At 38.2% G+C, this 16874-nt stretch overlaps 1 protein-coding gene across 1 annotated transcript; it reads left to right on the forward strand.

Annotated features, from left to right (window-relative positions):
* Positions 1-744: 744 nt before the first annotated feature.
* Positions 745-13158, forward strand: cog3 (component of oligomeric golgi complex 3). The gene is made up of 23 exons (XM_062432066.1): positions 745-919; positions 1146-1292; positions 1390-1451; positions 2110-2275; positions 2821-2895; positions 3336-3428; positions 4407-4532; positions 4660-4740; positions 4848-4891; positions 5001-5127; positions 5795-5886; positions 6187-6326; positions 7034-7194; positions 8091-8199; positions 8303-8421; positions 8539-8628; positions 9258-9378; positions 9673-9761; positions 9877-10011; positions 10461-10536; positions 10665-10792; positions 11823-11921; positions 12047-13158. The coding sequence occupies exons 1-23, from the start codon at positions 752-754 to the stop codon at positions 12074-12076; spliced, it is 2478 nt and encodes an 825-aa protein (XP_062288050.1). The 5' UTR covers positions 745-751; the 3' UTR covers positions 12077-13158.
* The last annotated feature ends 3716 nt before the right edge of the window (positions 13159-16874 follow it).

Consider the following 16874-nt stretch of genomic DNA (forward strand, 5'->3'; position numbering starts at 1 on the left):
GCAAGAGTGGTCATTTAACCCAACCCATTATCTTCCTCAAACCATATACAGAGGGTTTTTTTTGTGGCTAAACCTAATCAGACCTTAATCTATCGAAGCCCACTTCCGCCAGTGTGATGAAAAAAAAAGATCCTGTAAGTCAACATAATGACTTAGTATCTCAAAATAATGATTTAGTATTTCAAAATAATGACTTAGTATCTCAAAATAATGATTAAGTATCTCAAAATAATGATTAAGTATCTTAAAATAATGAGATACTAAATCATAAGAGTCATTATTTTGAGAAAGTTTCCCATTATTTTGAGACACTAAGTCAATATTTTGAGATATTACCTCATTATTTTTAGATACTAATTCATTATTTTGAGATACTAAGTCATTATTTTGAGTTAAGTCATTATTTAGAGTTACTAAGTCATTAATTTGAGATACAAAGTCATTATTTTGAGATACTAAGTCATCATTTTGAGAAAGTTTCTCATGATAAAGACTCATAATTGATTTTATCACATTGGCGGCAGTGGGCTTCCATACATTTCATCACACCATAAAACTTCATTATTTTGTGCAACGCGCACAATGAAGAAACAACGCGTGACAATCTCGCGAGAGTTCGACATACCTAGGTTAACTATCAATCAACTCAATGAAACCCCGCCCACAGTACCGGAACAGGAAGTATGGTGTGTTGCTACTGCTACCGTTGCTGCTGACCTGCTGACGTTGGTGCTGGCTGTCCAGAGTGACTATGGCGTCCACAGACCAGTCCCTCCTGGATCTGACAGATAAAGAAACCCGGGAGAAGCTCTCGTTATGGGATCGCCGCACGGATGCCATGGCTCCCCTCACGGAGAAACAAACGGACTCGGTGCTGGAGATTCGAGCCGCGGCTGAAACGCTGTCTGTCCCGTCAGAGGTGAGATGTAACTCCAGCTAAACAGCTAACAGTGTTGCTAACTGACTTTATAGCGCCAGCTAGGAGGACTAAACCCAGAAGCTGCCTTTGTGTAAACACTGCCCTGCTCCGTAAACAGGATATTAATGTTAATGTGTCGCTGAATGCTAGTTGAATGCTAGCATCCACACAGCCTCGAATGAACAACATGAATGTCCAAACAGCCCCTGACTGTTTTGTTTCGCAGCTACCCATTGAGGACCTGTGCAGCCTGTCTTCTCGGTCCTTGCAGTCCCCATTTACAGCGACTGTACCTGCCTCAACAGAGGACGTCCTGCTCAAGGGTTTCCAGATGCTCGACATGGACAGTGACAGGATAGAAACTGCACAGCAGGTGAGCTTACAGGCGCTTTGTCCAGTCAGACATAGAACTCAACAATAATAATGCATGCTTTTAATGTAATGTAATGTCATGCCAATTTGTGTTGCAGTTTTTTGCCTGGTTTGCCAAGCTGCAAGCAAACATGGACCAGGACGACAGCGCAAAATACAGGTGCATTCATGTTAAAATTGATTCAGTCTAGAGATGCAGATATTAGTCTGGTACTGACTCATATAGCTGGATCGGGTATCTGTGACAATCTTCTAGTATCAGAAACCCTTATGTTATTATATGACAATTCAGTAAATCTAGTTATGTATTTATTTGGTACACATTGTTTTACAAAGTTAGTAAAGTGATGTTAAAGTCAAGCCTGATTTTGCCTCATACATAAAAAGATGATCCCAGTCTCTTCAGCACAGTGTTCTACACATTGGTATTGGATCAGTACTCACTATCTGCAGACACTCAAAGCTCAGGTATCGGTGTCAGTAGCAGGACTGAAAAAGTAATATCGGTACATCCCTAATAATGATTATTTTTATTATTGATTAATCTATTGATTATTTTCTCAATTAATTAATTAGTTAGATTTACCCAAAGCCTAAGGTGATGTCCTCAAATGTCTTCTTTTGTCCTGACCTACAGTCCAGAATTTAAAGATATTTAGTTTACCTTCATAGAAACCAGAACAATTTCATCCTTAAGAAGCTAGAATAAAGAAGAGTACATCCTCTTCACAGTGGTCACACTGCCATTCATATTATTTATTAGTTGGATTCACTGCATTGTCTTCAGCTAAATAAACAGATATCTATTTTCCCTTCAGGAAAACCAGAGATGATCTAAACTGCTACCAGGAACAATGCGACGCTATTCTCAAAGATGTCAGTGCAGCTCTGGAGCAGCTGGACTCCCTCCAGAAACAGTACCTGTTCGTGTCCAATAAGACGGGCACATTACATGAGGCCTGTGAACAGCTCCTAAAAGAACAGGTAGGTGGCACGCTGTCCCATCAACTGTAAACCAAAGCTTTACTGACATGACAAACTGATTGCTCAAAGGAAAATATTCAAATAGTGAAGTCAATGTATTTTTCTAATAGTCCAGAACAGACTGATTAGTATTTATGAAGCTGAACCTGCCTCCCAAACCTAGAAATACACGATCTTGACTCTAGATCTTTCCTGAATTGTTTAAAAACAACTGTGGAAACACCCAAAGGAGCCACTGCAGATGATATACGGTACACAACATTGAGATTAGAACAGCATGTCATGGTTAAAAGCTTGTCTGATTATAAAAAAACACCAGCAAACCTTCAGCAGGTTAAAAAAAAACTGCCTGCAGCTCATTCGCCATGTAGTATATTTAATATCTTCTTGACTCTGCAGTTTTCATTCTTTGTAGTTTTTTGCAACTCCTGCAGATAGGTGCTCATATTCGTAAATATATGTAGATTGGACCGGTAACTTGAGCGGGAATTAAACTGTCATGCTGTATTGTGTCAACTGTGGCTTGATGTTTTGTGTCTTTGCAGGCAGAGCTTGTTGACCTGGCAGAGAGCATTCAGCAGAAACTGTCATATTTTAACGAGTTAGAAAACATAAACACGGTAAGCTGGGTTTTTTGTTTGTCTGTCATCATGAAACATTTGACCACAAAACGTGTGCAAACTTTATTGTAAGAAAAACTTGAATATTGGCTTTATTCCCTCAGTTTAGAGTTTTAAGATAACGTGTCTAGACATAAATGCCAAAGTGACTAAATATACTAAAAAATAGACCCACTTTATTACTTTTTTATCACTGATCTTTCTTTCCCTGAATGGGACATGAGATTTTGTCTCACCTGACCTATAAACCTTTGAAATACAAGTCAAAGTTATAAATTAAGTTTTTTTTAATCAAATTAAAGACACTTTTCTCACAGTGCTGACTTTGCCAACTGAAAAATGAAAAGTTTGGATTTAAAATACCAAGAGCTGGAAGATTGTAAGGAATGCGTTTATGTTAGCAAAAACTTAATTCTTAGCTTTTTTCTCTGTCTTCACAGAAACTGAACTCACCGACTTTGTCTGTAAATAGCGAAGGTTTTATACCAATGCTGTCAAAACTGGATGACTGCATTGAATATGTTTCTTCGCATGTAAGTAGTTTTCGCATTTTAAACAGCATTTCTGTTCTTTTTGTGCAGATCTCATCTTGCCTTTTAAACTAATGAATGATAAAAAAGTATTTAAGCACTAGATAATGTTTTAGGTAGTAAGTGTTATGAATACCTTCCATATAATGAAGCTTGTTCATGACCCCTGCCCCCTACATCAGTCTGACATGATACTGTTCGATGTTATATAGTTTTGTTACAAAACTCTCACCACAGCTCTGTTTACCAACGAGCAGCTCAGCACAACATTTAATGTCACATTTAAAAAATACTAATCCAAAACATGGACACACATACATGTCAAAATCAACTCGTACAATAACTCCAATGACACTGACATTTGTCTCCCAACAAGAAAACTTTGTCTCTCATAACACAATGACCACAACCACTAACATAACCATATGTATCAGTATTGTCTTTGAAATAGCGTTTTAAAATGTAATATTTATTAATTTATTTATTGCATAAATCAAGATTTTGTTGCTGCACAAATAAAGGTTCCTCTTTACTGTGTCAATTGTGCCACCTTACAGTAATGAATCAGAAATTCTGACGTGTACTTCAGAAGATTTACTTTTCTAAAATAAAGTAATTCCAGGAAAAGTAAACAAACTGTCCACTTCCATGAGGAAAAGATTTGGGGTTGTGTTTTTTTTCCGATATGCAAATTGCTGTCTAATTTACAGGATTTTTTTGTCATAATAGTTTTTAAATCTAAATTTAAGTTTCTTTTAAACATGATATAAATGAAAAAAATGTTACAGTGGTACAGTGAGAAAACTATTCATGAGATTTGTCATGAAGGGTTTTAAAAAAGTGATTTCAGTTTTAACAAATGTGTGTCATAAAAAATCTGTAACTGCATACTTGTGCTAATACCTGTAGTATGATCTATAGGTAGGAGTGTGTCATCTATGAAAGCTGTCTTAACACTTGTTTACCTTTTATTGTTTGCAGCCCAATTTCAAGGACTATCCAGTTTATCTGGCCAAGTTTAAACAATGTCTTTCTAAAGCTATGCACTTCATGAAGATTCACATTGTGAACACTATGCAGAATCTCACAGGCCAGTTAACAAAAAGGGTAAGAAAAGACACAAATCCTGCAGAACAGTTAATAACTACAATGTGTATAGAGGCATACAGTAGTTTATGTGTATGTGTCTAATCCAATATCAGTACTTGAGTCTATTTTGTTTTTGTCTCCTCAGGATCCGATGGGTTTGACCAATGCAGACAATGCATTTACACTTTACTACGTTAAGTTTAGAGCAGTTGCACCTAAAGTTAGAGTGAGTATAATTTGCTTTTTGTTACCCCTAGAATAAGCAAAGAGAATTTTCTGTAATGAAATCACAGATAAGTACAGGGCACACTGACATTTTCTTTCCTCTTTCAGTCACTGATTGAACAGATAGAACAGCGGGCAGAGAAGATCCCAGAGTGAGTGTTGTTATTTGTCCAGAATAAAAAAGCAACCTAGTGTATTTTAGATTTTCTCAGCAATTCCTGTGCTAAACTAACTAATCCCTCCTTATATGTTTGTGAGCAGATACAGTCAGCTCCTAGATGAAATCCACCAATGCTACCTGGACCAGAGAGAGCAGCTCCTCAGTCCCAGCATCACATCCACCATTACTGAGCTGACCAACCAAAACAGCAAAGACCACTGTGCTCTGGTAAGGCATGACTTGTTCAAAGCAGAGTTGCCCTTTGGATGCAGTCAGGTGACATTTGAGCTTGCAGAGAATGCACAGTATGGACTCTAGGATATTTTCTGGAACATTTGTTACAGACACTAAGCTGTGCACATGATAAATGAGTATAACCTGAGATTGTGTGCAGCAGGTATGTTTTGTTCACAATTGAATTGCTGTGCAGGGCATTGGTGTTGTTTGTATATACCCAGTCATACCTCATCTGTAAAGCTATTTTGTTGATGTAGTGCTAGCATTTGAAAATTCAATGTATTAATAGTGAAGTAGTTTCATTTTAACGTGTGACTTCAGCCGTAACTGATTCGATTTCAGCACCAGGACAGACTGTGTATTTTAATGCTGTTCTGGCAATTAAAAACACCACACACTAATTGGCTTGATGGGGATTCTGTAATTAAAGGTCATTTCATGCAATGATACGTCATAACAGCCACAGCACCTGTCCAAGCTTTTTTTTATAAAAAGAAAACGAAACTTGAAAGGTTATTCATCTTGTTAAGGATGGCTATAATAGGTGCCTGCGTCATTTATGGGGGAGGACATGTTTTCTTGTTTGAAGGTGAGCCAGAGCAAAGTGTTTTATAGTTATAGGCACTGAAGCAGATGATCATTATGTGTATTTGTACAGGTTCGCAGTGGCTGTGCCTTTATGGTTCACGTATGCCAGGATGAACACCAACTGTTTAATGAGTTCTTCTCAAAACCTACACCCAAACTAGAGTGAGTAGCACCCACTTCACTGGCTACAGGATCTACCTTTTAGCACACACAGAGCTGCAGTTTGTTTGTCTAAGGCGTGATACTTCAGACGGTATGATAGCCTGTTTCCACTGTACTACGTTATACTTTATATGTTTAGTGTATGATGAATTCCAGTTTAAACACCATGGGTAAATGCATTGTTTAACCATCTAACAGCAAAAAAAACATGTTGCAATTAATTTTTAGCCATAAGTGTAATAGTGTCTCCCTTATCATTTGAGAAAGCCACATAAATTACTTTACCTTTATCTCTGACAGCGAGCTTCTGGAGAAGTTATGTTTGTCCCTGTACGATGTCCTCCGGCCTCTTATCATCCACATTATCCACCTGGAAACTCTTTCCGAGCTCTGCAGCATTCTCAAGAATGAGATGCTAGAAGACCACGTTCATAACAATGGTATGTTGGAGTTTTTGTTCTCCTCAGTTTCTCAAATGTAACGTAGGGTGTTTGAAATTGTGTTACCAAAATCCAGCTGATACAGTACAATGAAAATGTTGGACACCTGATGACTTAAATGATAGTTTGTTGTGCTCCGAAATTGTCTTTCACTTGAAATTACTGGAACTTTTGGGGTTTTTTTTGTGTCAAAATAAAGAAGAAAAATATACTTTCAAAAATCAATGAAAATTAGGCACTTAAAAGTACCTACATGCATCATCAGGACTTATTTTTATCAGTGAGGAATATTTGACAGACTTTGAAAATTCTGCCTTTTTTAGCTAACAAAAAAACCAAAAAACTATAGAGGATCCCTGATAAATTGCTTTGGATTCAGTTCGTCAAGTTTTAAAGTTGTTCATCCAGAATTACAAAGGGGTACTGGGGTAGTGGGTAAGTATCTGAGAAGAGAAACTCCACAGTAAGCATGTACTGTTGGAAAACAAAAGGAATATAACATTTTCTTTGAAACATGAAGTCTTCTCATGCTGCAATGCTCTGCCTTTTGCTTTTTGTGTACCATTTCTGCATCATGATCGCACCACATCCAATATCACTATACATCAAACCTCAAAGTGTCTGTTCACATTGTAGCGGACTAGAAAGGTTGTTATGATTTTGAAATTGGTCGAACAGCAAACTGACCTGTGTGTGTCTTTATGTAGCGTCTCAGTTGGGGGCCTTTGATGCAGTAGTGAAGCAGATGCTGGAGGATGTCCAGGAGAGACTGGTCTACAGGACTCACATTTACATCCAGACTGATATCACAGGCTACAACCCAGCTCCAGGAGATCTGGCTTATCCTGAAAAACTGGAGATGATGGAGGTAAATCTTGTATTCTGAAAGGGATTTTTGAATATCAGTCGGCCTCTACTCAACCAGCTTCACACAACATGTACAATGTAAACAATAGGGAAAAAATGCCCTCACAGATTCCCAGAGTCTAATATAATGTTTTAAAAAGATTGATCAAAATTAAAAAATCTCTTACCTTGAGAGGCAGCTGGATTTGCAAAATCACAACATTGTGAGATCATGTGAGAATCCATCTAAGTCGGGCTTCAAGTAATGTACTTGTGTCTGAACCACCGGCGGCTAGGACCAATCAGCGTCGCAAAGTAAAACAGTGATGAAAGGTGATAGATAGATGGTTCATCCAATCAGCTGCATTTATTTAACTTTTTGAAAGTGCCTGCCTTTTTTCAAACCGTTTACAAGGACAACTCTGATGGGCCTGTGTAGCAAATCATCTGGTGCGTCAGGTTACATCATCTGAGAAATAACCGTAATCACTTGAAATTGATTGCTGATTGTTGTTAAAATTGTTGTTTGTCTGATTAATGTGGCTAAAGTAACCTCAAACTTAAAGTGCTTTGGTGTTATCCAAAGTGAAACAGATGTGAAGGTGAATAATGTAACTTCAAGGTTTCAGAAGGTTGTGAATGTCTACACTTGTTGTAAAATATGCCTTTGAGTCTTGACTAATGTTTGATAGCCCTTTAAGTGAGTTTGTGTGCTATTTTCTCAATGTCAAGAGCCGGCGTACACTCTGATATTTCTTTGCATATTAATGTCTTGGTTTGAAAGTTGAATTTTATTTTATGTTAATTTAACCTTCAAAAACCCAGAGACCTCCCATTAAAGCAAATGTGAGTGTCTTTCCATTATCTATCACTTTATATCCCTTAACTCTTGACTGTCTGTTTCCTTGACATAAATAGAGAATCGCTCAGAGCTTGAAGGAAGAGCAGATGAAGCAGATGTCACAAGAAACAACGTTTTCTGATGTTCAGCTTGAGGACCCTGATGGCAGAAGAAATAGTAATGCTGGTCTGTATTTCTAGATTTTTTCCTTTTTTTTTTTTTTTTTACAACTTTTGTTTATATTGTTATTTGCCTGATGGCTCTCCTCCTATTTTAATGATGAATACAGGGAATGTAGACGCATCACGCCTACAGACCTCCATCTCCCCTGCTGATCTGCACGGCATGTGGTACCCTACTGTCAGACGAACGCTGGTTTGTCTGTCCAAGCTTTACAGATGTATAGATGTGAGCTTTCAATTCCTATCACTTGCAAAAATATTGATTTGTAATGCGTCAGTTCCATACACTTTTGCATGTCTATTTTCCTCTGTTGCTTATTGTGTCTTGTTTTTTTTTTTACAGAGAGCAGTTTTCCAGGGTTTATCTCAAGAAGCCTTATCTGCCTGCATCCAGTCGCTGCTTAAAGCCTCTGATATCATCCTTAAAAACAAGGTTGGCACATATGCTTAAGAGTAGAGCGTGCTTTTTGTATTTTCACTTAACTTTTCTCCTCTATTATTGTAAAAATAGCTGGAAATTTGCCTTTCTTTTGTCGTAGGAAATAAGATCAGTTCCCTTCTAATTAAAATGTGTTCTCTTTCATTTAAATTCCTTCAGGCAATAGGATATTTAACGAAAGCAGCTGGGATGTCATTTAAAGTTTATTTTGATTGGCTGCATTATTATGCTCTACAAAGCGTTCAGCAGACCATCCTATTTATTCTCGCGTCTTCAAATTTGCTGTCAATATCTGTGGTAACTGGCCCGTTTCAACCCAGAACTTCAAATTAATGCAGCAACATCAATCTCAGAGGACATGTTTTCTCCCCATGTTGATGATGTCTTTTTCCAATGTTTTAGTCACTAGCTGAGCGATAAATGGTTTCAGCTTCCTTTTTTGTCACAGTAATATGTCCCTTTCCAGCTATGGTTAATCAGGAGTTATTAATTAGACATATTCCCTTATCGCCTCTAAGCCTGTGCTTTTTATGTTCACTGTAGCTGGTATAGTCAGCAGATGCCCTTTTGCATCGGCAGCCAACAGTGTGGATTTTTAACAGTGTGCTATCATTTTTCTGTAGACGCAAATAGATGGGCAACTTTTCCTGATCAAGCACCTGCTAATAATGCGTGAACAGATTGCTCCATTTCACACCGACTTTGCCATCAAGGAAATCTCACTGGACCTGAAGAAAACCCGAGGTAAGATAATTAAAGGTGGAGGGGAACATTGGTGTTCAGCTCCATAAAGCCAGTCATTACATTCTCATGCTCATTAAGCAACTTGTGCCTATCACATGCACCGGTGGCAACAATTAATACGGAAATTACAGTGTAATCCAACACCATAATGTACATTAACCGACGGCTCACCGGGGCAGATTCGCTCTTCCTATCAACCGTATCTCATTCAAGGTCATGATGAATTTGTAGCACTAGAGGGCACTCTCATTCTACAGCCCAGCCCAGATTTAATCTCTGTTCTTTTTTCTTAAGACGCTGCCTTCAAAATCCTGAACCCCAAGGCTGTTCCCAAATTCTTCCGACTCAACAGTCACAACGCCATACTTGAATTCTTGTTGGAGGTGGTGTATTTATTTTTTTCCCCCTTTTTTATTAAAACGCACCATACACTTCATACACTTTGATAGCACCTGCCAAGGGAACCACCACTAAACCCTTTTACTCTGTGGCCCCTAGGGAACACCAGAGATAAAGGAGCACTACATTGACTCTAAGAAGGATGTGGACCGACACCTGAAGTTCAGTTGTGAGCAGTTCATTCAGCAGCAGACTCAGATCTTTGTTGGGAACCTTGAAGAATTTCTGACCAAGGTAACTGCTAAAGCGAATGCCGACTTTAGCCTCAGGCAACGACAGAACATCCTGACCTTCAGTTTTTCAGCTTTTACCTTTTAAAACCTTTTAATAAAAAAATAATACGCTTATCCACTGATCACTGAAGGTCTGACAACTGTAAATAAAATGACTTTTTCCACTAGGATATCTAATTCTGCTGCTAGCTTTTTTTATGCATGTGTGTTGATATCGTATTGTGTTCTTAATGCTTTCAATGCAGTGATTCTGTTGCTGTTGTTAATCTCTCTACCCACAATACTCTGTTTTCTGTTATCATTTATATGAAAACTACTATTTATTTAATACAAGCCTGAATTGAAAAGGCTAGATGACTTTGTTCTTGTGGTTGTCTGCATGAGTCACAGTACCACTAGTGCAAATTAAGTCCTTATGAATTATTTTGTTTTGACTGTGTCTGCACTCAGGTTGCAGCTCTTAAAACCATGGCCATCCAGGGGGGTCCCACATACAGTCTGTCTCAGCAACCTTGGGCACAGCCAGGTAGGTGTTTATCTCCGGAAAGGCCACTGGCATCAAACTGCAATTCATCAAAACTTGTAGAGCGCATGCTCGAGGGCATGTCAATGTTTTTCTTTTTTTTTTCTTAGTACTTTTTTTTCTCCTTTCAGCAAAGATCAACGATATAGTGATGGCAACCTACCGGGTGATGAAGAGCAAGCTGCCAAGCACTTTACAGAGCATGTCCTTGTACTTGGCCAATAGAGACACAGAGTTCATCCTTTTCAAGCCTGTCCGGGTGGGTGGCAGAAACACTAGGGTGTAGTAGCATGTGCTGCATGAGTCAGTTTCTTTTCAAGTCATTGTTGAAGCTCAAAGAATCCTTTTATACATTTACAAAGCTTGGATAGCATTATATAATGCAATATACAGGTATATTCATATGAAGAGCTGAACTCTGAATATAGTTTTAGTTTTTTCTTTATTTTTAGTCACTGTAGTAAAAGACTAATGATTTTGGGAGAGGTAGAGGATTGAAATTCTATGTTTTAACTTGACCATTTAGTTTAAAACAGCCATATTAAGCCCTTTTTCTACAAATGAACAAAGTTCTCTGAGGTCCTAATAAAATATATCTGACATGCTTTGGTCAAAATACCACAAGGATCAAGCACCACAGCAGCCGTCTCCTGCTGTCTAAACAGCCCTGTTCAGAACAGCTGGTTTAAGTCCCTGTCCCACCCACCTCACCACCCTCTTCTTTGGGGTGTGTTGGCTACCATGGCAACCGTTGAACATGAACCCAGTAGAAACATGTCTGCTGGAGAAAGCATAGCAGTACAGCGGTGCAACACACCAAACACATTGCGATACACTTGCAAGTTTGATGGCAGGGTCATTTGTGTTTATAGAAGATGGTCAATTCGTAGGTCATTCCAGAGCTGAACTTCTCTCTAGTCCTAGGTGTAGTTTTGGAAACAGCCAGCAGGCAGCCCGGGCAGAGAGAGAAATTCAAACTGAAGCCTAGTCATGAAAAGATTTCAAAATAATCAATAAAATCTCAAAATCAATTATAAAACAAATTTAGTAAAAAGTAACAAGAGTGGAGCGACATGATCTTTCTTCCTCGCTCTTGTTCAAAGTGTAGCAGCTCCACAGTAGTAGAGGACCATTGAGTATTGTACAGGTTTATTGTTCATCGAGGTGACAAGTGAAGCTGAATTAGAGACAAACCAAATTCTTCTGTTGACATGGAAACAAGTTAGTTAGGGAAGGTCGGCCGCACTAATTTCCCTCCGGCACTCAGTAACATGACGTCTTTTCCACAGAATAACATCCAGCAAGTATTCCAACGACTGCATACTTTGCTTCAGGAGGAATACAGTGGAGAAGACCTTCAAATCATTGCGTGTCCATCTATGGAGCAGGTACAGGACTGCCAAAAGGCATTAGGCATAGTTTTAATGATAGCAGTACTGCTGAGAGCAATGATAAATAAGCTATGTCACTTTAGTCATGGTGAGCATTCATTATTTTTCTGTCTCTCTTTCAGATTAACCTGCTGCTGTCTGTGAATAAGTAATGCCCAAGTTCGAAATGGCAATGTTGGTGAACACCCCCCCCCCTCCCACGATAGCAATGCGATGTTGCTGCTCCAGTTGTGGCTAAGAGCTGTGGGACAGAGTAGACATGATGACCAGAGAAAGAGATACTGAGAGTGCTGAACTGATGATAAAAAAAAGGTTCTGCATAAGGCCAAAGATTTTGACTCAAGCAGCTATACGTTTGTTGAGCATCTCATAGCAAACTGTGAAGTGGATGTTATTTCTTTGGGCATGGGTTTATTGTTTTTTTGGCTAAAATTGAAAGTGGTGTTGTGATTAGGGTCACACAGGAGCAATCCATCTGTACAAGAGTGGATTTGTGATCACAATTGCATCTCTCCTCACACCACATTATTTTAGGAAAAAAAAAGAATTAGCATACTCAGTGGAGGGTTGAGGGTTAGTAGGGTGAATTATGCTTGAGTGTTCAGACAAGGACACTTTGGGTGAGGAACTAAAGGGTTGTTCATCAGCCAGGTAGCTAACGGCCAGTAAGAGGGCTTGCATCAAGATGCCCAGATTCCCTTGATGGTTTTGGAAGAATAATGGGAGAAAAAATGCTGCAAAATATTTTATCCGCTATTTTAAAATGTAAGTCTTTATAATGTTGATTAAAACTCTACAGTTGCCTGCGCTACATGACGCTCAGGTCTTACATGTTTCTCTCTCTGATCATAGAAAATCCATATAGCTATTATTTACATGTCAGATGTGTTCTTAAAGATTCTTCCATAGTCTTCTCTCGTGGATTTTGTTAACCAGTTGCAAATATGTAAAAAAGGCAAAAGAAATCTTATGTTTTATACTTTTTTCTTTTATACCTAGTGTGACAAAAACTAATATACCTTTACTCTGACATGGTAATGGACCGTTAACCTTATCAGCTTTGCACTGTATATGAGTAACAATATATGGGTTTTCTTACGGTCCTCACAGAGTAACAAAGGTAACCGGAAACTGTCATTGTAACATTTGCTTTGGCATTTTCCATGTAAAATGATGTGTATAGTTGCATTATTTATGAATATTCTGATTAAAAAAAAAGGTGAATGATCTCTGATTTTATTTCCTGTCTTTTTATTCAAATTTAGTGGATACTACGAGTCCCTTCACACAAAAGAGACCCTGCCATTCAAGGACTTCAGTGGCTTTAGCGGGTCTTTTTGGCAGACCGTTGCTTTTTCATTGGCAGCCGCCGTCTTTCCTTCTGTGAGATGAGGCTTTTCTGGGGCTTGACCTTCTGTTGACCGACAGTCTTTTGATAGGTGATGAGGGACTGGAGGTTCTGGAGCAGGACATTGATCTCTGCACTCTTCTGCCGCAAATACCTCTGAAGCGTGTCAGACTCTGTCAGTATTAGACCTTGGCCGTGATTCAGCTGCAAATGCAAGGATATAGCAAAGTAAAATCAGTCCTTTAGTCTGAGAGTTGGTCTACTCTATTTGCATCAGTTGTATTTCTGCTATTACTACGAATTATTATTATTAACACCACAAGCTACATACTTTTGATTTTGCTCCTACGTTAAGCCGTACACTGCATCGACCAGAGGTATAAGTGAGGTATATGTGCTCCTGGGACTCGATGCGGATGTTGAGGTAAGGGCTCAGTGTCAGGCAGAGAGGCTGGCAGGGAGGGGCATGAACATGATGGGTATTGTCCAGCCAGCTCCAATTCTTCTTCAGGACCCCTGTGTCAGTGCAGTAGGTGCCTCCCTGTGGAGTTAGGTTCAACCTAATAAAGAGAAGCAGCTTGTGAACAGTGAGCCGCTCAGGGTTTTTTTTATTGTCTCACCCAGAGAGACCGTTGTTCCTGTCTGTTGTCAATTAAACTTAAAATGCTTCAGGCAATAATACAATAATACAATAGATTTGAATTGCAGAATAATATGTCAATTTTATGTTAACCAATCCTACCAAATGCAGCCATTTTTGTGATAACAGGTACCCTGACCACCTTTCATGAAAACCGCCTGAATGCGAGGGTCGACATGTTTGTCTTCCAGGACCACAAAGTACCAATCAGCCGATTGTGCAGCAGACACAAGAATAGCAAGCCTTCCTGATGGGTAGCTTTTAAATATGATTAAGATGAACAATGAAAAATTAAGTATTATACATATCATGTCAAAAGAAATTCAAGTTTTATTCACCTTTAAAGGATACCATATCTGCCCAGTTCCATCAGGAAAAATCATGATAAAAGTTTTTCCACTGTTGTAGTGTTTGATGAGCGGTGTGTTACTCTGTTGAACCAAGCAGATTTCATAATTAATGTGGGTGTCTATACTCTACTCTTCTATTGTGAGCCTTGAATTTAAAAAAACTCATAATTTTAACACCTTGACAAACCTTTAGTGTAGCATGTTCCCTATTGAGGGAAACTGTATTTTCACAATCCGTGATTTCTATTTCAGGGAAAGAAATTCCCTTCTTAGCAATGCCACCATCATCTGACAGTCGATAGTGCATGGTGGCTTCTTTATGTCCAGCAATGTAGTTAAAGATGTCATGACACAGATGAACAAAGGAGAAAGATAAGTCAATTTATCCTGCAGGAGATCTGTGGTAGATGCAAAAGTTAATATAAACTGTGATGTCTCAGTGTGTAACCTTCAAAGTAGCTCCTTCGAAATTCCAAACATTCCATCCTGAAGTGTGTTGTGGAAGATGAAGCATTAGAGTTTCAATCACATAGAGTTGAACTCAAAAACCCTCTAATGGTGGAAGTAAATAATAGACAAGAGCAATTCTGACCTTTGATCCTTCTGCATCACTGGGTCCCAATCAGTCACGGTTTCTTCAGTGATAACCTCTGCACCCTTCAGCCAAATGTCTGATGACTGCCAAGCCTCTTCACAGCAGAAAAACTGACACAGAATAAAAGGCAAGCATGAATGTAGAAATGCTATAAAATCCAATGATATAATTATCATAAAATGGTATAGTTATTTTTCATTCATATAAATGAATAGGAACATAGTGTATGTTTTTGATTTACTGTCAGTTTTCCATTTTATATGAGATGTAGAGATTTTTAAATTCAAATTAAATTGAAATATTGTACATCAAAAGACTTTGTCTCAGGAATTTCTCAGCAATCAGTTAAAGCATAACAGAGAAAAAACAATCACAGGAACATTGATTGTATAAGTCAGAGGATATAAACAGAACCATCCTTAATGTTAAACCAAAAACTATGGTTCGGATAATGCGATAATGCATCAAATACCCAATTCCTAGACAATTTGATGACCAAAACTATCCAAAGAACGAGCCAACTCATTAGACCTACCCCATAACCACAGAGAAAGCACTTTTCTCTACCCTTAACAACAAAGTTTAGACAAATACTCTGTGTAATTTTTTGGAAACTAATTTAATTTTCTCCCCTATTACCTGAATGGTCAGTGAAATACAATCATCAAGAAACTGACCACAGATGAACACTGCTCTCATTTCAGTTTTGCGCAAACCCAATAAGGACCCCACTTTTACTTCCAGACCCACAAGCTTAATTAGTTGTGATCTAAAAATAATCAGCAAAGCATTAGCCATAAGAATTTAATCAGTTATAAGCCTACTAATCCACTCAGACCAAACAGGCTTCATAAAAGGCAAACAATCATCCAGTAAAATGCTCTGGTTACTCAGGCTAAGCAACATATTGCAAAGAAAAAGCCTAAATAACATCCCATCATGCTGAAAAAGTCTTGACATCTGGTTTTGGAGAGTTTTTCCATTTTCATTCAATGGATCAGAACTCACTTCTGTTATTACAAATGGTCATACTTCACAATGTTACTCACTTAAACGAGGATGACAAGGATGTCCACTTTCCCCATTATATTTTGCCATTTTAACTTTTGCTGTTTGTTCAGGCAACAATTACAGGAATACAAACAAAATACTTTTAGCACAAAATCTTTTTTTATTGGAGATGACATTCTCTTCTGATTATTCATTTAACTTCTGCTGATGAGGCTAATGACCCCTCCCGCAATATTATGGTAGACTACCTAGCTCCCTTTGCCTTTTAGACTCTCTTACACAATTGATGGATCTTCATAATCTCCATTTCCACTACTTGATTCATATATATGTAAGTGTACTTAGCAAAGTCAAAATATTTTTTAAATGTCTTATAATTTACTGTTTGCTACATATATCCATCATCTCTGCACTTTGTTATGAATTATTGTTAGTTTTTCTTTTCTTTTTTTTCTTCTTTTAAAGTCACTCACACACATGGATGTGCACTAGACAGAACATGCTGAACCTACAATTCCATGCGCAACTGATATCACCTTAGACACTTGAACTGTTGATATAAAGGTTAAAAACAATTTCTGGTAGTTGCCTGTCTTTCATCTGTAATGTAATTTGTCTATTTATCTTCAGTTTGTTTCTTATCTGTTGTGTACCTCTGGTCTTTCATAACTTGTCTAATCATTTAAAGGAAAAAAAAGCATGCTATGCCACTATTAACTGTAATGATTAATATGAGTTCCTTCTCTCACCTCTTTTGGGTCAACACTGTTGGCTAACTGAGCATTGGTCACAGGGGGTTTCTTCAGCTGCCGGCAGTACTGACAGCACATGTTCAACACAGTCTGCAGCAACTCCTCTGATGAGTCTGATCCACTTGAGGTTGAGATCTGTAAACATAGTCGGAATAGACACTCATTGATTTTATTTTAATCATATTTTCTCTCTCAAGAAGGCCCTCTGTCACAAATATAGCCAAATATTCCAGTTAATGAGGTTTTCAAAAACC

This window comes from Scomber scombrus, chromosome 13 (genome assembly GCF_963691925.1).
Source record: "Scomber scombrus chromosome 13, fScoSco1.1, whole genome shotgun sequence".
NCBI lineage: Eukaryota > Metazoa > Chordata > Actinopteri > Scombriformes > Scombridae > Scomber > Scomber scombrus.